Source organism: Lathamus discolor, chromosome 5, assembly GCF_037157495.1.
Source record: "Lathamus discolor isolate bLatDis1 chromosome 5, bLatDis1.hap1, whole genome shotgun sequence".
Taxonomy (NCBI): Eukaryota; Metazoa; Chordata; class Aves; order Psittaciformes; family Psittacidae; genus Lathamus; species Lathamus discolor.
The window spans coordinates 104,626,929-104,649,435 of NC_088888.1; the positions used below are offsets into that span (position 1 = coordinate 104,626,929).

At 42.6% G+C, this 22,507-nt stretch overlaps 2 protein-coding genes across 7 annotated transcripts in view; both read left to right on the forward strand.

Annotated features, from left to right (window-relative positions):
• Positions 1-285: 285 nt before the first annotated feature.
• Positions 286-18,299, forward strand: UBXN2A (UBX domain protein 2A). Of its 3 annotated transcripts, none has more exons than XM_065681740.1 (7): positions 286-415; positions 3,682-3,735; positions 5,177-5,309; positions 7,095-7,204; positions 8,692-8,832; positions 13,774-13,938; positions 16,712-18,299. In XM_065681740.1, the coding sequence occupies exons 2-7, from the start codon at positions 3,695-3,697 to the stop codon at positions 16,989-16,991; spliced, it is 870 nt and encodes a 289-aa protein (XP_065537812.1). In that variant the 5' UTR covers positions 286-415; positions 3,682-3,694; the 3' UTR covers positions 16,992-18,299. The 3 variants fall into 3 exon arrangements, with proteins under 3 accessions (XP_065537812.1, XP_065537813.1, XP_065537814.1); XM_065681741.1 differs by lacking the exon at positions 286-415 and adding an exon at positions 732-900; XM_065681742.1 differs by lacking the exon at positions 286-415 and adding an exon at positions 1,105-1,277.
• Positions 18,300-20,642: 2,343 nt separating this feature from the next.
• MFSD2B (MFSD2 lysolipid transporter B, sphingolipid) overlaps positions 20,643-22,507 on the forward strand; it is a 37,732-nt gene continuing 35,867 nt past the window's right edge. For all 4 annotated transcript variants that reach the window (XR_010613257.1, XM_065681746.1, XM_065681747.1 and 1 more), the window contains exon 1: positions 20,643-20,987. Coding sequence is in view for 3 of the 4 variants with exons in the window: in XM_065681746.1 (XP_065537818.1) it covers positions 20,778-20,987 (210 nt within the window). In the remaining variant the exon portion in view is untranslated. The remainder of the gene's footprint in view (positions 20,988-22,507) is intronic.

Here is a 22,507-nt window from a genome sequence, read left to right on the forward strand (position 1 = left end):
TTCCTGTCTGGACATTTTATCCCCGGCCCGCACGAGGGGAGAGGAGGGCTGGGCCAGGATGCAGCTGGCCGCCAGCTTGGCCAGCCCCTGCCGCTCCCGGGAGGACAGGGCAGGGGCGGGTCAGCACCACGGGAAGCCACGCTCCATCCCGCGCACCCGCCGCCGGTGCGGGTGCCCGCGCCGCCCCAGTACGGACGCGGCACAGCCCTCCCCCGGCCCGCCCCCGACATGGCGGCCGCGGCCCCGCCCCTCGGAGCTGGGGGCGGAGCCTTGCCCGCGGCCCCGCCTCGCCCGGTCCGGGCGGGGGCAGCGGCTGTCCCGGCCGTTGGCGGCCGCGCGTGCGCGGTGTGCAGTGGGACCCCGCCGAGTTGGCGCGACGGGGAGGCCGGCGTGGGGCTGTGGTGGCTGCCGTCGGGTGAGTCGCGGCGGGGCAGCGGCCGTGCTGGTCGGGGCAGCGCGTTCCGCCCAGCCGCGCTCCTGCCGCTCCGACCGGGTTTGAAGTTTGCCCGCGGCCGCCCTGAGGGGAAGGGCGGGCTGAGCTTTCTCGCGGCTTCCTCCTGGCCACTTCGCCCCCCTCCACCGAGCGGCCCCAAGTTTCGTCCCGCGCGGAGCGGGGCGTCAGCGCGACGTCCCTCGGCGCAGGCAGGGAGGGGAGGGGAGGGTTGTTGCCCGGGTCTTTCTCCCATCGCCCCGGGGCTCTGCTTACTCCGCCTTCCAGCCGCGTTACGGTCTGGTCGTCTCTAACAGTGCCTCAGGCGCTGCTTCCCGCAGGGCCGCTGTGAGCTGCGACCGGTGTCTTTAGACACTGGCTTTGGCAGGAGGCGCGGAGCGTTGCCCCGTGCGGAGCTGGGCTGAGCGGCAGAAGCCCGGCCTGGGCACCGGGAGCGCGGGCAAGCGCCGGTGAGGCAGCCACGGGGTGGGCAGTTTTCTTTGCAAAGTGCTCAGCCATTCCAGCCGGCTGGGGGGGCAGGGGGCGTGCTGAGGTCTTATCCGGGCGTATCGGTCACATTCAGGCCATTAGGTTTGATGGTTATCTCGCTTTTAATTTGCGCTGGCAGTTTCTCTATAGCTGCTTGTTTCGTTGTTGCATGTTAAGGCGCAGTTTTTCAGTCATAATTTCTACGTGGTGTAGTGATAGACTTTACTGTGCTGTAAATAGCTTTCAGCTTGAGAAGTTCACTTTCTGCCAGAGTTAGTAAGGCAGGCTTTCATGAGGCCCGGGGCTGTGTGTGTTTGCTTGACTATTCCTGCTCTTCAGACCGAGGAAAGCATCAAAGGTAGTTTCTGTTTGCTTTTCTTGCATTAAAATAACCGGATGCGTGGGCTGAACAATACTGAGCGCAAAAATGCCTGTAAAAAATAGTATGTCTGTAGAGGTGTAGGTGAGAGCTGCTTGTTTCCAAGAACCACCTATGAAATGTCACTGCTGGGTCTGCGGCTTGTTCACCGTGGAGCCGGTTGCAGGGCTGGAGCTTCAGCTGGTGGAGGGCCTTTGGGGCTGGAGAAGCCAATCTGAGCTGGGAAAGGCCAAGAGTATCCTCCCACAGTTACTAGATGTGGCTGTGGTGGGCTGCTGCTAGCTTCTGATGCTTCCACCTCCAGCGATTAAATTTAAAATGCAGAAAGTTCCAATCTGTGATACTTTTTATTACCTAAAAACTATGTACTAAAGCTCTTTAATGTTTCAAGTGTCAGCTAAGGATGACTGTCAGAAGTTGGCAGGAGAGATTGTTTGTGCTAGTTGGGTTGGCTTGCTGAAGTGCTTGCAATGCAGTCTGATCATTATCTCCTAATGGCTTTTTGGTCATAATAAATGTCAGTATGCTGTATAGGGTGATTTCTTTACCTTGATACATTAACACAAATGTTTCTTCTAAGCGTAATTGCTGTTGTACTTTAGAAGGAACAGTGAATTTCACAGCTGACCAGTTACGAATACTGTTCATGCACATTTGAGGCCAGCCTAATGTAGCAAAAGAATTAATTTGAAGAGCTGCTTCATTGTGTCTGTCTCTCTTTAACAGCTCTGATGACATGTCACAGGGAATCAACAAAAGCAGATGGCTGGAGGTGGCTCTTGTTGCTTTGGGGAGTACTCTGTTGAATAGCGAAAGATAAGAAGATAAGCACATTAACACAAAAAGTACTTTGTGCTAAAGTGTGTTAAAAATTAATTTGAGAGCAGATTGAAAAATGGTATTTTTTAAGCACATATATTCACTATACTTACTTGATACTGAAAGTTCTTTTTTCCAAGTGCAGGTACAAATTTCCAAGTACAATGATCAGATATGCTTATAAAGTCATAATGCACCAGCACAGCCTTGTAAATCTAATGTTCTGGCAGAACATTCAGGGGAGATGACTGTACCTTATCTTGTGTGACTTATCAAAGGTGTGCTGAGAATAATGTTTTGACCTAACGTGTAAGAGCATTGGTTATGTTGAGGGCAGCCTAAACTTTAAAACCTGTTATGGACATATTTATTGACTGAATCTATTTGGCCATCTTGGGGGTTTCCTGAAGGCTGATTATATAATACCTTCCTACAGAAGGTGTCTCATGAGGATTTAACCAGTATCAACCTCCTGAGGAACATGAATTAGTACCAAATAACTGAATGGCTTTTCTTGTTAGTGCTGCAGTGAATATAGTTTCCCCCTAACTTCTTCATCTTCTTAAGTTAGGTTTCAAGACCACTAAAAATTTATTTTAGTCTCACTGTGCTTTTCAGGAGAACAGTGGCTGTTACTGCTCACTTTTGACACTATCTAAGAGCTATGCAGAATGTCATGACTTCATTCCAAACATGCCAGGAGCAGAATATCATCTGTGTAACCTGTACTCATCAGTCTTCAGGAGTAACTTTAAACACAGCTGCAGTTTAAGATTTATGTTCTCCAGGGGGCTTTTTCTAATTTTAGAGTGATTCTGGGTTTTCTGTATGGATTTTTTTTTTTTTTCCTGGGGAGGGTGTATGTCTCTGGCTTTCTGTGACTTTCTGTAACTTTTTTTCACAGAGCTTAGAACTGAGTATAATGAGATCAGTATGGCATTCTGCATTTCTCTGACTCTGCAGACTAATCCTGTAGTATATTTAGTACTTGCAAATCCAGATTTCCCTTCCAGCTAAACGGGAGACCAGAAATTCACAGTTTCTGGGATGCTGCACCAATATGTTGAGGTATGGTAGGGAAGAAGAACCTGACAAATCTTGCACCTTTTGATAACACACACTATCGAGATGAAGGTCATTAGAACGCCTGCAGTGGCAATGCAGTTTTTCTGCAACTGTCTCAGTGTGTGAAAAATCAGTGGCGTTTAAAATCATGTAGCTCAGAAAAGGCATATGATATTTTTGCTTAGCGTAAGTAAGGGCATGTATTTTCAGTTCGCATTATTATTGTGGAATTTATTTTGTACATTTCTGAATAAGTACCCTTGCTTTTGAGTATCTGAGACAGATGCATGGTTCATGTGTCATTAAATTAGAAGCTGCAGGAAAACAAAGAACCATCTGGAGACTTGGTGGGGGGCATTTGGAGGTTTCTGGTTAAATGTACTATCAACACAGGGAAAACTATAGTATTTCAGCTGCAAAAGGGTGCAGAGTGTGCTGGGCATTTTGTATAATTGTTATAGTTTGGTGGGTTTTTAAAACATCTTCTTTTCATAATTAGGTGAAGCACCAGAATGAAAGACATGGACAATATCAAAACTGTCAAGAAGGAATGGTAGGTGCCAGTTCCTCCCACCCCCTTTTTCCTCTTCCTTTGCTATTGCTTTCCTCTTCCTTTGCTATTGCTGTTCGAGTGTCCTGCCTTGACTTTTCAAACTTCATGTTAATTTTTTGTGTCCACCTGCTCCACATACATTGAAGTTTAAAAAAGATTGTTTTGCTAAAAGATTTTTGGCATACCTGCAACGTTTTTGAGATGGAAAAGGCTGCGTAAATATTTTTGTTTAAAGTAGAACGGCAGTCTGCAAAATACTAACTCGCTGTGCATCTCTGTATTTGATATGGAGGTGTTTGGTTTTCCAGTTCTGTTTCCAAGGTAAATCATTAGTGAATACCCATATTAACACTCCAAGTTTCTTTTGTTCCATTAGGAAACTAAACTGGGGACAGCCCATGCCTGAAATCTTTCAGGTTGTTGAGTTTTTCTTTTGTTTAAATTTGTTAATCTGTAGGGATTTCTTAGTGGTGCATAGATGCTCTGCAAACAATTCATTTTTATGCAAATGTATCTAATTACCATTCAAGTAAGCATTGGTGCCCTTGAATTCAATGCAGTTTTACATAAAACTGGATATTTTTCAAGAGCTGGGATTTTTTTCTCTTCTGAATTGCTTAAAATAGATTTTTCTGAATCTCCAATAGGAACAATTCCTGCAATGTTTACCAAAAGCTGCATAATCCTCTTACTGTGGAAAGGATCTAAACTGAAAGATAGTTATTCATTCAGGTTGCATATTTCTGCATTTTGATTGGTGAAAATCGAACAGAAACTGCTGTCACATATACAGTGTTCTACAAAAAGATGTAGTTGATGCACCTTTTTTAACAGCCTGGAAGCCTCCACAGTACTGAAGTCTTCTATTGCATTTCTTCAGTGTGCTCAAGTGGTGTTGAGTTGATTTTTCTTGAGCTTCTCTTACGTACTTTCAAGGACAGCAGTGATGGTTCTGTGATGGTGATGGGGAGGTCCAGGTAGGAGTGGGGAAGCAAATCCTTGGGCAGTTTTCTTGTATGTAGTTTTCAAAGCTTATGGCAAAGGAAGTCACCCAAGCCTGTATCATGGAAATGCTTTAAGGAAGGCCTTTCGCTGGCGTGCAGTTACGTGTTTGAGGGTCTGAATTAGAAGTATGAATCATCTAACTTGCGTTCCTTGCGCTGATACCAAGTTTAGAAGCTTCTGCATAGATGAATTCACCTTTTCTATTGTAATTCTTTAACTTATGCTTCTGAAATGCAAATAGTAGCAGTAAGAGATTCATAAGAAGTTTCTAGAAAAGGCACAATACAGAGTTGACCTGATGTTTTGTAACAACTGAGTCACCTGGGTGTGGGGAAGCATCCCTTTTACACCTCTTGGTACTGAGCTTCTAGGGTAACTGCTTGTCTTCTAACCTGTTATCCAAGGCTTCATTTTTACTTATGCCTTTGTTCTGCAGGTGTAAATCGGGAACCAATGATCAGATTTTGAATGGTACAGAACAAAGCTGTGAATACTTTGTAGATAATCTTTTTGAAGAAGCTCAGAAGGTTGGTGCTATATGTATGCCCCCAACTACAGTCAAGAACCAGGTAGGCAAGAGAATCAAAAAATACTCATGTTTGAAGTAACGGAACTCCAGGATTACCCCAGAAAACGTGTTAGAAGTCCAGCAGCCTCATCCAGTGCATCTGTAAATAAGTAAATGCACATGACATTCAGACAGCAGGAAGAATGTCTCACATCTCTTAGTCAGCCAGGCCTATGCTTCAGTGCTTCTGTCTCTCACTCATAGTGGGTTTAGTGTTGTTCTAGGACTTACACTGGCGTAGGCTAAGGCAATTCTGCTTTATTAGTAAGGGGAGTGTACTGATGATGAGGTGCAAGGAATCATGACAAGTACTGTTACATAAGAAGTTTAAGAGTTGCATCTTTTTCCATTTAGAGGCATAGCCCAGATTTTTTTTATTCTCTCTCATTTGTATAGTTGTGGTAGTAGTGAAATGTTTACTATGGGCTTGTATCTCAGTGATTCTGTCCTTTTCATATTTTTCTGTTATTCCCCAAAGACTGGTCATGGGCTGCAGAAACAGCCATGTAGAGCAAAGACGTCAAGGAGAAATTTGCAGTGGGCATTGCTGGAAATCATGTTAGTGGATCCAGGAAATTCCAGTTCTGAAATAGTGTTCCATGGCAGTACTTCTGTCAATGTCTAAATGCGGAGTTGGTGTGGAATAATTAGTCTATGTTAAACTCGCAAACTGGCTTACTGTAGAGGAACTCTCCCATGATGAGAACTTCCATATGCATAGGTGCCATAAGACACAAGACTTAAAGGAATCTCATTTCTCCGAGTGCTTCGTGCCTTTTTGACAGACTACCCAACCAAAAGAGATGGTATTTTATTCAGCAGTTTGCCCATGCTGTGTGTTCCAGCAGTCATCAATGTGTTTAGCAATCGTCTTCTAACAAGTTAAACTGCAAAAAAGAAAAAGATGAAATTGTAAAGTACTGTCAAGCCTAGTTCAAGCTGATTTCCAGCTGAGGTGAATTCTGCATTTGTACCTGCTTTATATACCTCACATGCAGCCAAGTATCGGTCAAGACAAGGTTATTTCAGGGATCAGACCTTGATGATCAAATGCTCTTTAAATTGTGTGATGCATAAATATGAAAATGGAATCCCAAATATATCCATGTTAAAGTTGAATAAATTTTAGTGAACATTGTGAAGGCTAGAAGTTAAAGTAGTGAATGTTTTCTGGCAAAGCTAGTAAGTTATTGTGAATTTTTTTTCATTACCCTAATACCAGTGTTTTGAATATACCAGGAATTCAGGGTGACATAAATGTATGACTGTCTGAAAGTAAATTTTCTGATACTTGCTGCATTTCCTGAGTGAAAAGCTTCTGCATGAAGTATTTCAATGCTTTACTTGCAGAAAATCCTCCTGAATGATTAAAACAAGGCTTTACCCAAATAAATCCCCAGCTGGACTATTCTGGTTGCTAGTGTTCCAACACCAGGCATGTGTGTGCTCTCAAATTAGCTCTTGAAGCGTTGCAGCTGGCTGGGATATTCCAGCTCTCTTTTTATTCTTTCTTTTTTTTTCCTGCTGAACTGAAGGAGTTCCTGACATAGGGAAGCAAAATGATTGGGGAAGGTTTATTTCTAACTCTGATTGACACAAGATATTTAGAAATGTCACTTACTCCTTGCAGTTGTTCTGCCTGCTGGCACAGAGCTGAAAGATTATAGCAAGCCTTCTCTTGGTATTTTTAGTCCATGCAGTGGATGATTTACAATTATAGGGTACTGTGGGTATACCAAGCTGTTCTTACATCAGTGGTGTTATGAGAATTGTTCTTACTTTATAGGTTGATGTAATCATTAAACTTTGGAAAAATGGGTTTACAGTAAATGATGGTGAACTTAGGAGCTACACTGATGTTGCAAACCAGCAGTTCTTGGACTCCATAAAAAAAGGGTGAGTTTTGTGTTCTTAATCAGCCTGAGTTACTGTGCTTTGGATAGCACTTAGCTTATGCTCTAGGTTTTTTACATAGCTGCTTGGCTTTGCTGCACTGCAGTATCCCTGTAGGAGTGCAGGCCGCCGCCTGACTCAGTTCCTGCAGTGCTAATGGCTGTTTTACATCAACAGGTTTAATATAGCTTTCAGTTGCTGCACTCATACAGTTGCTGATGAAATAGATAAAAGTGAGTGTTGGTGGGGGGCACAGCAGGTGCAGAATGAAATAACGAATAAATCAGAATACCCAGTAAGAGCTACTCATCAATGGTACTTTGGCTAACAAACTCAGTGCACAAGTGGTTTAGCATTTCTGTTTCTATGGTCTTTGTTTCCTTTTTATTGATGAAAAGCCTTAAGTGGGCACAGTTTATCCGTATAACATCAAGAAACTGATCAGTCGTAAATTTCAGACACCTTTCCCAGTCCAAACTTGCTATCTCAGTCAATTGTGCGTAGCAGTCTTAATGTTATCCCCTTGTTATCAGGATAGCATGATTTGTGTTATTTGCTAGTGTTTGCAACGTTACTTTAAAAAAGCAGGTTGACAATACAAACCTGACAATACAAACCAGTGTAATTTTGAGCCTTTAATTTGTAGCCTGTTTCCTTACCCCATTCAAATGCAGAGGCAAATAAAATTTTATGGAGAATATAATGTAATAATTTCTTTTCAAGTATGGGAAACTACTAAGCCATTGCAATTTTTGTATTTTGCATACTTTGCTAGCCCATCAAAACCACTATTTTTACACTATTTCTCCTCTGTAGCTGTTGCCTGTGCTAGTTGTAATAGCAATTAACTGCACTGTTTAAAGTGCTTTGCTTGCTTTGTATGCATGCATCAAAAGTTTGCTGCCTTTCTTCCACTGTTTGCTTGTGAACATACTAATTACAAGATGGTTCCTGAATAATTGTTGATGATAGAGAAGCACTTAGTACAGCCCCTGTGCCAGCTGAGCCCCACCACCAGAAATGTACTGTCTGCATCAGAGCTCATAGACAAAGGCATTGTTGTGTTCTACTTAATGCAAATAAAGCATTACTGAGGTGGTATTACTACACTAGAAGTGTAGCTATTGTCAATGATCTAATTTTTAAAAGCTGAGATTCATGTTTATTTGTAATTAAACACATTGTGTCTAAACTCAGTTCTTTCTCTTTAAAAGCCAATTGTCTTTTTTCTCGTTTCATTATGGGGATAAAATAATTGAACCCTTTGCAGTGATGTATGGCAATACAGAACTTCCTCCTCATCACATGCTTTGGAGGGGTTACTGCTGAGTAAATTTAAACATCATTCAACTTGCATGATAATGTCTTTATTATTTGTTTTTTTAGTTAATTTGCAGTTCAGGGACCACAGATACCTATTTTGTATACTGAAAATGGGATATACAGCGTAGCAGCTCTTTTTATTACTTTTTTTTTTTTTTCTTCTTAAGGGAACTGCCTTTTGAGCTACGGAAAGTTTTTGATAAAGAGGAGTTAGATGTGAAAGTGGAAGATAAAAAAGATAAAGTGTATTTGTCATCACAAAAGCCAGTGTTTCATCCTTTTTCCGGACACGGTTACAGATTAGGAAGGTGAGTAGTCTGATGTGATCTGTGACTAAGTAGCTGAAGTGGGCTACACCTGTGGTAAAGGATCTCATAATTCAGGTTGGAAGTGCTCTCTGGAGTTCTCTAATCCAAGCTCCTGCTCAAAGCAGGATTAGTTGTGGGAACAGATGAGGTTGCTCAGGCTTTTATCAAGTTGGACTTTGAAATTCTGTATGAGTGGAAGCTGTGCAGTCTGCTTCAGTGCTGGACTGTCCTCGTAGGAAAGAAATTTTTCCTGTATGCAGTCTGAACGTCTCTTGTTTCGATTTATGTCGACCATGAAGAACTTGGCTCCCTCCTCTGGATGACCTTCTGTAGACACCTGCAGGCTCCTGTTAGGTTTTGTCATCCCTAACACCATCTCTTCCAGAGGCTGTACAATCTCTCCTCATCCAACCTCTCCTCACAGGGCAAATGCTCCAGCCTGTGGCTGTCTTGGTGGCCCTCCATGGAACTTGCTCCAGTTTATTTTGGGTACCAAGTCTGAGTGCAGTATTTAGGTGTGTCTAACATGTGCTGCATGGGGCGTAACTGGCTCTAACAATCTACTGTCTGCCGATTAATACAACCAGGATGCTGTTGCCTTTCTTTATTCAAGGTCTCAATATTAGCAGAACTCTTTCCAGCTGAAAGGCTGTCACTCTTCTCTTCTGCGATTTAAGAGAAAATCTCTTTTAAAGCTGTATGTGCCGTACATTTTGCAAGAAGAGTGGAGTATGACAATCCTATAAAGGGAAATGAAGTAGTAAGGTTATTTTGCATTCTCTTAAAGTTCCTTAGTATTTAACCATATATTTATTGCAGTAAGATATTATACTGTGTTACAGCGATCATCTTTTTACTCCATGAGTCTCTTATGGTTGGTGTCAGCCACTAATGCCAATGCTAAAACTGGACTTGATTTATAACCAGACAGTACTGTATTTTGAAAGGCTGTTGCAGAGGGGCAGGCCAGGAATTCGTGTATTTGATCCCTGTGACTTTTGCTTCCTCCAGCCAAATTATCTGTTTCACATACCCATGTGGTGTAAGACTTGCATGCCTATAAGAGCAGACTTCAGCCTAGGGAACAGAACCCATTCAGTGACAAGGAGCCCACAGGAAGCCTTCACAGATGGGACTGCCTAGTGACCTGCTGGGCGGCTTGGCAGACTGCAAAACCTTAGGTGAAGAGCTGTTCTGATTAAGCAGAAAGGTCTTGCTGCTAAGGCCCAGTGTTTACTCTGAGGGAAAGCATGACCTGGGTAGGAACAGATGAGGCAGCAGGGTAAGAAGATAATAATGTGCAGAATAAGAGACTGATAATAGTAAAGGATGAGTGGTTCCAGGCTGCCTCAGAGAATCAAGTATCTGTTTTTATCAGATTTATCTGTTTCTGTAGCACAGCCATTCAGTTGCTGCATGCTTGAGTAGATATGGTCAATAGGGAAAGTCTTCCCTTGAGAGATGGATGAAATGCTGCAGGACTTGATTCTAGTAGCACTGAAATCCTGAGCAAACAGGAGTCAAGAGCTTAACCTTATCTAACAGTAGACCTGTATATAGCAAAAGCAAACTGTCTTCAGTGTACTGAGTTTCTGCTGCTAACCATTGCTAAATGGGAGGGTGTTCTATTGCTTGTCATGCTTTGTCATGCCTACAGCAAGTAATGATCTTGCTTCCCAAAATGCAAGTTAGGCTCTGGAAGCATGCTATTCTGTGGATTTCAGTTGGCTGGTCTTGTACACTGAGACATCCTACAGTTTGCTCAGCATTTTTTTTTTTCTTTATGGCCTAGATAAGATGCCTTTTTTTTATCTATTCTTGCTCCAGTCAGTGCTATGCTATCAGAACCTTTCCTTTAAAGATTAGTAAATACTTTTACTGATGTTGGAAACATGATCCGTAAGTGCTCTTACTCAATAAACTAGTGCTCACTTCCTGATGTTAATAAATATCCATTGCATATGCTACTCTTTCAGCAAAAAGCTTTGTGGGGAAATAGTAGTGGTGCCAAGACCTGTAAGAAGTTTTAAGTTGTTTTACTCTCTTCCCACAGTTGCATTTGTGTGCTTAATCAGAAATGAGACATATGACTGAACAGTTTACTTCAGCTTATGACCCAGTTAAAGTTCTGCTTTGCAAAACCACTTTTTTTTTTAATAGTCTATAAATTTTCTGCCAGTGTTCCCAGGTGGAGGGATTATGTGGCAGATGAACCACTATGAATCGGTCTGTTGAGTGGCTCATTATAACTTTTCATAGAGGGAAAAATGGAGGAACAAGAAATATAGTGGTTGATATACCTCACATGAGCTTGATTCCTCTCTTTGTTTTACTGGAGAAACAAATGAGACTTATTTTCCAATGTATCTTATGAACCCATATGATTGATTGATGGCTTGGCTTCGTGAACGAAGATTTGGGAAGGACTTACCCATGCTTACCCAAGCTAGCTAGGCCCTGGCAGATGAACCCATATAACTAATAGATACATTCTGGTTTGTCTGCCACCATTCAGCCTCATTCAAGAGTCTGGGATTATAACAAGATTTGTGACTACACTTTTCTATTCAGCTTATCAATGCATTTTAAGGACTGCCTCAGAAGCATGTTAATTAAACTGTTGACTGAAATCCCTTGCAGCAAAGTGGCCTTGCTCTATAACCTCATTAGGGTAAAACACTGTGTACCAAGTTTCTTAACCATTAGTCACAGTAAGGTATGATACCTAACTCTTGGGATTCTTATTTTTAGAAAATTGGCAGGAGGCTCTTAGATCTCTTCAATCTTTAGTTTACATCTTCTTTGTATAATCTTGTAACAGAAATAAAGCATTTAAAAGGGGTGATAATGCTTTGATCTGAGGCTAATAAGAGACTTAAGTTCTTGCTTTGTGATTTTGGTCAAAACTCCCACCACTAGATGGTTTTATCTGTCAGCAAAGTTATTAAGTATAGGAATGCTTTAAATCTTGGTGAATATAGATCTTCTGACTTTCTCTTGCAGCTTCACTTAGCATGTTGCCTGCAGTTTCAGACATATGTGATATTGAAAGAATTCTTTTTAGTGCCTACTACAAATTCTGATATGTGACTGAGGGAAGTTGGTTTGAGAACGACACCAGTATCTGCATCCATTTGAGACAGTTCTGTGAACTATGACTAAGCTACAGTGTAGTTGAGCCCAGGCTAAAGCAGCTGCCTGGCAGCTGCATGGCTGACTACCTCTCCAGCCTCCACTATACTGGGGTCAGCTGTTGCACACATAACTGCATATGCTTGAGCGTCTGGACCTGGAACTGAGCGCCACGGAACTAATCAAATAGACAGCAAATGCTGATCACTGCTGGACTGAAGAAGGTCTTGAACTTTTGTGGAGGTTTTTTCGCTCTGCTCACAAGACTGTTTAACAGTGTTGATGGTGCTCAAATGTTTTTTTCCAGATCTGCAGGACAATTAGGTTTTATTTTGTATTTGGGTCCACCATGAACAGAGCGGTAGAGGTGGGTGGGTGATAGTAAGTCACCTGTACTTGGAGCACCAGGATACTGTACAGATGTACCTCTTGGAATATGCTCGTGCCAAGTTCTTGTGCCCCAGCTGATTGCTGTGTAACACAAAAGAGTTGTGTGCTTCTCACCTGCCTCCAGTTGCAATGAACATCACTTACTACTCACGTAGGAATGAGATTCCTTGAGGCTCATTCTTTTTGCAGAATTTCAGTGGCAGAAATAAAAAGTGCCTCTACTGGCTGATAGCCTGGAAGTCAGAGCACTTAACTAGGCAGTGGGTCATAAGTTTTTTAAATACCTCAGACTGAGCAGGACTTTTGAGCCCAAGACTTTATTAGCCTGAATATATTAAGTCCTTAGCTGTATTTGTTTGAGTATATAATTTGCTATGATTTTTCTTCTTTATGATTAAACTAAGACACGTACAAGAACATAAGGATGCAAAGTAGGTGTAGTATTAAGACTGCTGTTCTGTGGCCATTGGTTACCAACTGCTCTCTCAAGGAACAGTATCTCATCAATTTTATGTGCAAAGAGAAAGCTTTTCAGCAAACCACCATGAAGTGTTTGTGTAGTTGGTGACCACAGCTGAGCTCAGAAGAAATGGTAACTCCTCAAATCACTGCTATTGTTTTGCAAGCAAACATCTGGTTATACTCATGTGGGCTGAGGATATGCCTGTTGGATCAGGCTTTCTGATGACTTAGTACATGCTGAACAAGCCTAGTCCTGAGAGCAGCAGTAAGCTCTAGACATTTCTTCAGAATAAAATTTTTGCCACTAATTTACTGTTTTTTAAGACCACGCACTTGGACTGAGGTCCCTGTATTCTGTGAAGTCATTTTATGGATCTTTGCCCTTGTGGTAGTGACTTAGAAAAAACACAAAATGCAATGCTGTGTGCATCAGGCTGGATTTTTCACTTGAACTCAGTTTCTCTGATAGATGAGTAATGCTTCTAAGCTGAAATAGATGCTCCTGGGGTCTAAATCGAGGCTAACAGCATTCACTTAAATTGAATTACTGTAATCACATTACAGTGAAAATTAACATTGAGTATGCAAATTCAGTACTCAAACCCCTTTAAGTTTCACCTGTGTGATTAGAGTACAAAAAACGCACAAGGAATGTTCAGACTGTTTTATCTCTTGTGTATTCCTATTTAATCCTTTGATATTTAAGTTCCCTTACATCTTGTAAAAATGTTTAACATGAGCAAACTGAAATTCTTTAATATGTTGAAGTCTTCAAGAGAAGGTATTGGCATACAGTTTAACAGAAAAGCTGACATTTATGTCAGTATTCCTATATTTGTTAGAAGTCATCAGTGCACCCTGAACAGGGCAGAAAGCTCCAGAAGCAAAGATCTGGAGGGGGGTTCAAGCTCACGTAGGTACACAGAAGGCATAACCTTATCTGGCTTTTCTTTTCAGTGCTACTCCAAGGATAGTCTCCAAAGTAAGAGATGATCATCAAGGACCTGACAACAAAAGGCACCTCCCTTTAGTACCCTTAAACAATTTGGAGCCTATCACTAACATCCAGATCTGGTTAGCTGATGGAGAAAGGATAATTCAGAAATTCAATGTTTCTCACAGGTAAGATTTATTTTAGCACTGTCATAAACATTTGCGTCTGACCTGCTTGTCTTATGCCTGTAGGCATGAAAAGTCTCCAATTTCTGTGAATCGTCTTACCTCCTCAGTGCACGTAACACTGGACTGCTGTTCAGCTCCACCTAGAAAACCAGCTTTCAGATGTTAGGAAATCTTTTAGCTGATGAGAGGAGCATAAGAGACATGTGAACTGATGTTAATAGCACATAACTGAGCATAAATGAAAATCTGAGGCAACTGTAGGAGTTGCTGGTAGGTTAGTGGAAGTTAAGGTGTATGTATTGCTCATTACTAGAGGAAACAGCTTTTTAAGATTACAGATCTCTCACAAAATGACTACACTGGGAGCAAATTCCTTAGCAAAAAGCCTGCTAGTCACTGGGTACAGACAACACCACAGGTAGGAGCTGGAGGGTATGACTAGGGTTGAGCCACAGAAACATCCTGGGAGGGCCAAAGTTAGCTCACTAGGCAGCAGAGGTTCATCACTGGCACATCAACATGGACACAGTAGAATGTATGCAGTGTGTTTAATTCTTAATTGCTAAAATTTCCAGCTCTCAAAGAGGCTTATAAATGGGGATTACATAAGAAAGTATTGGCACAGCGTATGTCTGCAGGAGCTTTGAGAAAGTAGGATTAACTGTTTAAATTGTAGATCTGCTGTCTTTAGAGACCTTTCTCAAACTTGTAATTTAAGAAATTACTCCAGTACTAGACAGTCACATCAGAGAAAGGATATGTTTCCTGTGCTTCTCTGTGAAGCAATTTAGAAGTGATCATAGCTCTAATACAACCCAGACTGCTGTCAAGGTAAACTGTGGGTGTCTTTGTGGCTGGTCAGAAGAAAAGCTCAACAGCTGAAGGTTAACAGCTGTAAGTTTAACTTGCACTAATTTATTACTGCTAGTGGCATAAGGTATGAACTAAAACACTGTTACGATGTACTACTGAAGGATGAACTGCTATTTCAGCTATAAATACTTCACTTGAAGGGCTTAATTATTTCAGGTTTCACACATTTAAGTTTATTTAGAAGCTTTTTGTCTTCATGGTAAATGGCAGTTTAAACAGCTGCTAAGTGCTTTTTTGGAGGATTAAAAAAAAATGAGATAAGCAGAACAACCTTTCCGATGTGATGCTCTTTTTGAAGTAGTTTGAAATAAATACTCCATTGTAACCTATCCTTTCATCACAAGATCAGCATATTTGTGCTACAGACAGTATTTGAGTATGACCTAGAGAGAAATAGGAGGAAATCCTTTTAGAGTCCAAAGCCTTAAGCATTTTGATTGTATGTATAGCACTCCTTTCCATGGAGAAACAGAAAACAGTCAACTCTTTGTTAATTAAATTATAGGTCAATAACCTCTACCATATATATATATATATATATTGCAGTGCCTGGGTACATAGATTACTTCTACCCTTTTACAAATAGGGTGTGTATGTGCCACAGTAACTGCTACTTCAGGTAAGACTTGGTTCGTGGTAAAAGATTGAGGTTACAGCATTGGGGCTCTAGTATGGGGAGTTGAGGAGATGTGAGAGTAAAGCAACCAGCAGAGCAGTGCTGTAGGAACAGCACACCTAGCACTGTCCTTGAGTTGAGCTGTGTTCTTCCTTGAACAGTTGCGAAGTTAGTGTGACCCTGGAGCATCAGCTATGGAGCCTGGACAGGAACTTGTCCATCTTAAAGCAGGTAGCTGGCCTGAGCTGCAACTTTGATATCATGCATGTAGACACCTGTAAATGTCAAAGCCAAAATCTATTCCTGCTTGAGGTTTTCCAGGCTTTAGGCCTGTAAGACCAAGTGCTGTCTCTTGATTGAGGCCTGCATGCACAGGAATTAAAACCTAGCTATATATGGCCTAGTAAGTGTGACTAAGCCATGAAGCTCATCTGTGCTGTCTAACTGTTAGGATGGTTTTCCCCAAACAAACTATCACTTTCTCTAGTGATATCTAGGCTTGGTTTGGATCTTAGCTCAGGTCACTGAGTATTCTCTGATGCAGTAAACCCCACTGGCTACTCTGTGCATGGGGGAGAGGAAGGATGAGTTTGATAATTTGTCAGTAGCAGGAGGCTGCCAGCTGGCCTCAGGATGAGGGAGTGACCATTGACAATGTTTATTTTACTGGTATAGATGTATCCTGTCATCTTCATTTTCTAATTAAATTGTTCAATCCTGACTCTTCCATAGCAAAACCTTGGTCTTGCTCACTTGTTGCAAGGTTCTTCACAACAGGCAGCTTGAATCTGTAATGAATTCACTGATGCACCTGCTTGGGTTGAAGGAGGCTGTATTTAGACCTAGATAAGCTATCCAGGCAATTTTTGCAAACTTTTTTTTTTTTTTAGTGTTATGGTTCTGCTGCATGTACCACACACTGGAGGCATGTTTAATTCTAGCTCTTGGCTATAGAAACCTCAGGTAAGGGCTCCACCAGCTGGTTAAGAAGTGGTAGGCTTGTGTAACTATGGTCTGAGCACAGGGAAACATTTGAGTGCTCAGAGTAAGATACTCATCCTTTTTCCCCTTGGGAGTGCTCTCAGAGCAGATGAACCTTGGTCATTGCCTCCCAAGTGGATCAGGCACTTTAGGATTCCATCCATCTATACTTCTCCATTTCTGCGCCATCAGCTATTTCATGAAGTGGCTGTCTCATTCTCTTCTTGTGGTGACTGTGTTGTGCATATGGTCTGTGTTGGCAGTGGAGTGCTCTAATGCTGAGTTCTCTTTCTTTCTTCTCAGAATAAGCCATGTCAGAGACTTCATAACAAAGTATCAAGGATCGGAGGGAAGCGTCCCCTTTATGCTGACTACTTCGCTGCCATTTCGAGAGCTGCGAGATGAGACGCTCACGCTAGAGGAAGCAAAGTTGCAAAATGCAGTTGTTGTTCAGAGACTTCGGAAAACAACTGAACCTTTCAGGCTCTTAGTGATGAAAACACCTGACAATGACTATAAAACTGCTGCTACACCCAACGGACAGCTCAAGAATGAGCAAAAAACCACTATCAAAAGTACATGATCAAATTAGCTTTTAACTGGCCAAAACCTGCATGCAGGTGGAACTAGATAAAACCAAAAATGTAACCAGCAATATCTGGATGCACTCTCATCCTCCCGTACTGTGCTCTTAGAGAGCAAAATTTGTGCTGTGCTATCATTTGCTGTAATAGAACTATTTTTAAATAAATTTAGTGGTCAGAGACTGGCTATAATGTAACAGAGGTAAATGTAGAACAGGTCATCCTTAGAATTTCCTTAGGTAGAAAGCTTCTAAGTTCATTAGTGAGTATATTTAAGTGGAACAGTTCTCTGAGACTTAATTACTACTGACAGCACCTTTTAAGGAACAAATAGTATTTATTTTTGCACTTTGGACAGTGAGACTGAACTGATTGTTTCACTTACATTTTAGAGTAAGCTGCTGCAGTTTGCATTCTTCTCACAGTAACTTTTAGGCAACAGATGTTCAGGGAAGCTCACATTTGAACTCTTGCCTAACTTGTAAACCTTCAGTATCTTCAGGATTTAACTTTTATCACAAGATCTGCAGTGTAATGTTCTGTCAGGTCTTCACGTGGTGGTAGGCGCACGTGTGAGAAGACAGAAATGAGGTAGTCTGGTGTATACTGCGTATGAAGTGCCTCAAAGAGAGTTCTGAAGGAATTGTTATTAATGGTACTAGAGGTAGAGAGGGTTTCTGCCTCTCTTGTGCTGCTAAGAGTGTCTTAGAGATTGTGATGTTAAACTACCTAGCTCATTAGGATAGAAATCCACTTTTATAGCCTTGTCACACAAAAACTTCAGCTTTTGTGGAAATTACCATAGAGAGTAGTGGCTTAGACAGATGTAGTTGGCTTCATACTATGTAACTGCCTGTGTCCTGAACTGAGACAATAATTGCATGTGGCCACGTTTCAAGCACACTGAAAATCCTTATTTAAAAACTGAGGCTTCTTTCCTCTTCCCCTCACTCCCCCTGCCCCATTTCCAACCAAATTGATTATTTTGGTATTCATGTACTTGAGGCATAAAATCTGTAGCCAACTATTTCATGTTTTGCTAAAGGAGATATCAACATAAAGATGAAATATTTTCTACTGTGTTTGCCAAGTAGCATGTGGGTTTGTGAATGGAACTAGAGTCTCTAGTAAGACTTCAATGAGTGCTGACTAGTCTGTGCTACCTATCCAAACAGATGATTGTTGGGGTTGTAATTCTTTTGCATTGTTAAATGAAAGATGAATTTGAGATTTCCTGGTTTTGTTCTAAATAGAAAAAATATTTAATTGGACTGACTTGAATTCCATAAAAGTTCTGTTACTTCAAACTAGACATGTGCTTGCTTCATTTCCAGGAGTGTAAAAACTCTTTCATTTCATCATTTCTCCAGGTATGTTTGAGGGCAGTGAAATGAAAGACAACTGCACAAATACCTATTCAGTGTATTCAGAAAGCAAATCTCAGAAACCTATGCAGTTAACTGTTCTCAGTGTGATAAAGTTGATGTGCTGCTGTGTCGTTCAGGTTTATGTAGCAAATAATCCAACTAAATTTTCTTTGCTCTTCCACTGACTCCTCTACTATATGAAAAGCCTACCAGATCTCTAGTAGTAGAAGGAATGTGCAGACAAATCTACTAGTAAAATTGAAGAGACAAGTCACTCACAGATGTGGATATAACCCTCAGTCTGCAGAACTTCCAGAACAGTGAATTTTGTTAATTGGTGCTTTTGAATTTGTCTTAATGTAAAACTATTGGAAAACCTTACATGCTGGATTGTGAACTCAGTTTTTCTTATCTAAAAGGTGCATGAAATGTCAAAATATATACACTTCAAGCTACTCATAGTCAAATTAGTATATGCTAGTCAAAGTAAGATACTATTCCTGCATTTATAGCGTAGAAATTCAAAGGAGTAATTAGTGTAAGACTGATAAGGAGGGGAAGTGTCAAATTTGAACATAGGTAAATCCATTTTACTCGTTATCAAAAATCATGGTTTCAGAAAGGAGTAGTATTTCAACACTGATTTATGTCTGCTACCAGTATCATAAGAGACTGGGTAGTTTGGCTATCTATTGTGCTTTACTGAAATAGGCTGGTTTGGGCCACAGCTTTGGTGTACTTCTGTGTGACTGCAATTTGAAAGTGTCATGATCTTAATTACAGAAAGAGAGCACATCTTTAAAAAATCAGGAGTGATGCTGACTGCACTAATCCCTGTTAGGCTAGAAAGTGCCTTTAAAAAAAAGGCAACAAACTGTGATTGGATAACTCACTAATTTGGAGAAAATCTTTGGAATGAATACAGGGCTCTCCTAAATCTAATTGGTTTCAGTTAGTCTGTAAAGACTGATTGGCTACCTGTAATGCCTGGACAGCCTAATCTCTTGCTTAGTGCTGTAGACAGCTATTGTGCATTGGTCAAACAACAGTAAAACTAGCCTGATCAATGCTTGAGTTTGTGAAACACACAAATGCTATCAGTTACTGTTTCTCACAAGCTTCCAGTGTTCTGAGTAAAACCTGTGTATTTAACGTAATTTACAGCAAAACTGAAACAGCCTAGAAAAGAAGAAAGAAAGGAAATGTTTTCTCCAGGTTTTCTTCTTTTTCCTTTTCCAGATGCAGGTAACAAAGATTTAACATGTTATGAGGGCATTGTGTGAAGAGTAAATGAAGAACCTAAATGTTGAATTTGAATGTTAGATAGCATACCTTGTACTAGCTTGGTATTTTAAAAGAACTTACGTGCTGGGGTCAAGGGACTGAGCAGTCCACCTCTGCTTTGCAGCCTCAGACTTCAGGGGCCCTTTGGAGCCCCAAAAGCTTCAGTTTTCAACAAGGCCTGTTAAGGCCACAATTTCGGTTTTGTGTTGAAGGTCTGTTTCTAAGATTTTTTTATTTTTTTTTTTTAACGCCTTGTTCTGTCAGAATCTCACAATTTTTTTGCAGTTATTCTTGTCAAATGACTTTGTCCAGGATTTGCATATCAGTAGTTCATGGCGTAGTTTGCAATGTCTGTCCAATACCAGGGTGACCCTGTCAATAGCAGAGCTCTGAATCAGCCGAGCCAGGAAGCTTATAGATCAGTCATTGAGCAGATCGCCAGTCCTCGGGTGCTTGTTGGCTTGCTTAACCCATCTTTTCTCAGGCTGTCTCGCTGTTGAAAGAGTTCACACTTCACCATGCAGTTGGTTTTTTTTCCCTTGATACGGAGCATGCTTACAAGGCCCTTTTCCTGTGGGCAGAGGGGTGATGAGCTTTTGCTGCCTGAAGAAGGGTGCGGGCTGCACCGCCTCCGAAGGCAGCAGCAGCAGGTCTTTCCACAGGCTGCTTCCTGGGTCCGGTGTGGGTTTGTGTGATCTCGGGTCCAGCCGACAGCATTGCTGGCTGGCGTGGTTATGAATTCACGTCAGCCAGGAAACCGTGCGCCTCTTTGACGGGCAGCGCCGCGGTGTTTGCGCTTTGGGTGAAAACAGCCCCAGGAGCCTTCACACCCGATGAGGGCGCACTCCGCTGTGGGGCGAGGAGGGAGCCGCGCTGCCGTGAGGGGAGCGGCGGGCCGGGTGCTGTGCGGCCCTTCGGAAGCGCGGGCTGGTCGGTGCGCAGGCTTACAGGGCAGCAAAGCCAGGGTTTACGTCGCGGGCGGCTCCCGCGGCAGCCACCGCAGGCAAAAGTGAGGAGCTGCCTTGCTCCTCTCCACAGCGGAGGTGGCATGGAGGGGCTGTTGCCGCTGCCGGCGCGGCGGTCTCGCCTGTGCAGCCCTGACCCGAGGCGGGCAGAGAGCCGCTCCTGCGGGGCATGCCCTCTCCCGAGCCTGGAGAGCGGCAATCAGTACCCCTGCCCCTCCAGGCGCTGCGTGAGGGCGGGGGGACGACGCCATGCGCTGTCCCTCGCCTTCCGTCCGCGCCCCGCCCCGGGCACGCAGGTGCTGGACGCGGGTGGTCTGTCCGCTGTGCCATGGCCGGGGCCGCGAAGGGCAGCCCGGAGCACCCGGCGGAGGAGGAAAAGGTAAGGGGATGGGGTCCCGCTCTAGTTTTCTTTTCATCACCGGCAGGTTATGGGGAGGGCCCTGGTGGGCACTCTCGGGGCTTGGGGCAGTCCGTGTGCTGCGTGGTGCTTTTTGCGCGGCGCAGCCTGCCTCAGCCGGGTACCTGAAATAGCTCTTCAGCCCTTACCGCCACCCTTCTGTCTCACCAAGCAGCTCGGTGTAACTCTGGTATTGTCCTTCGAGTGCGCTGTATGATATTTACTGCCCATCTAGGTGGTGGGTGTCCATCTCAGGTCCCTGCCCACACCCGGGACTCTCTCTGATTTAGGCAGATGGGTTGAAGGAGAGGTGCGGCCGGGAAGAGGGTCTTTCTCTTCAGGCAGCCTCATCAACTTAGAACTTGAAGATGTGTGTTATGAGTGAGAGAGTAACTAAATGCTTCCTCTTCAGGCTCAGTACTTGTCGAGAGAGAAGTGGCGAGGGAGGTGAGGAGTGGGACGCCTCTCACTCCGTGGCTCTTGAGGGGGCATCTGATCAAACCGGGAAAGGGGCAGCTTCTAAACAGAGGGACCAAAGTAACCTGACAATGTGGTGTAGGGCGTTCAAGCCATGGAGCTCATCGGACCCTGTGGGCACACGTTGCTCTGGCTTGAAGTTTTGTGTTCAGAAAGTATCAGAGAGTGGATTCGTGGGAGAAACGTTAAGAATTTTAGACAGAGATATGCCATCTTTGGCTCACAGAGCTCCTCAGTGTTGGGTTTCTGGCGGCTGAAAGAAGGGTATCCTGGGAAAGAACTACTGTATCCTGCCTTGTTAATGCCTTTGCTAGGCGTCTACACGCAAGCCTTGCTTCTGTCACTTCTTTCACTCAGAGCTGGGCTGATGTTTCTAAGAAACCTGAACAGTCCTCAGGATACTTGGTGTGAAGGACCTGAGTTGCTTCCTGTGACTGGCACACACAAAGTTGGGGCAGTCAGTTGTATGGTCACTCACAGAACAGAAACATTACCAGTATTAATTCTGCGTTGAGAGAAAAGCTGACTCAAAAGCTGCTGGTCGTTAGCTACATTTTCATTGTTTCTCAGATAAACCGAGACTAGCATTAATCTTTGAGTCACAGGTTTTGCTCTCTCTTCTTACTGCTTTAAAATTACTCGTTGACTCAGTTCTGGACTCAACTGATAAAGAATAGCTTAGGACAAAATGGGGCTGTTCCCTATGCCCATAATGTGCATGCAATATCTTCACAAAGTTGCAAAGAGTTGTTTTCGGTGTGCTTAAATACTTTCTTTAGAAATAGGATGGTCTGTTATAGCCACTGTATTGAATTTTTATTCTGTTGGGAAAGGGAACATTTACACAAAACAAAAATATGGCTTTAACTTACAAGAGAATTAAAAATAAAGGAACCACAGTGTATGAGATGCATTCATTTTCTATAACAATGTTCAACCTTATTCTTCTATTTAAGGAGCAAAATCGAATCACCGTACTATTATGCTTTCTTGGTTTACCTTGAAACACAATTAATTTTGATATG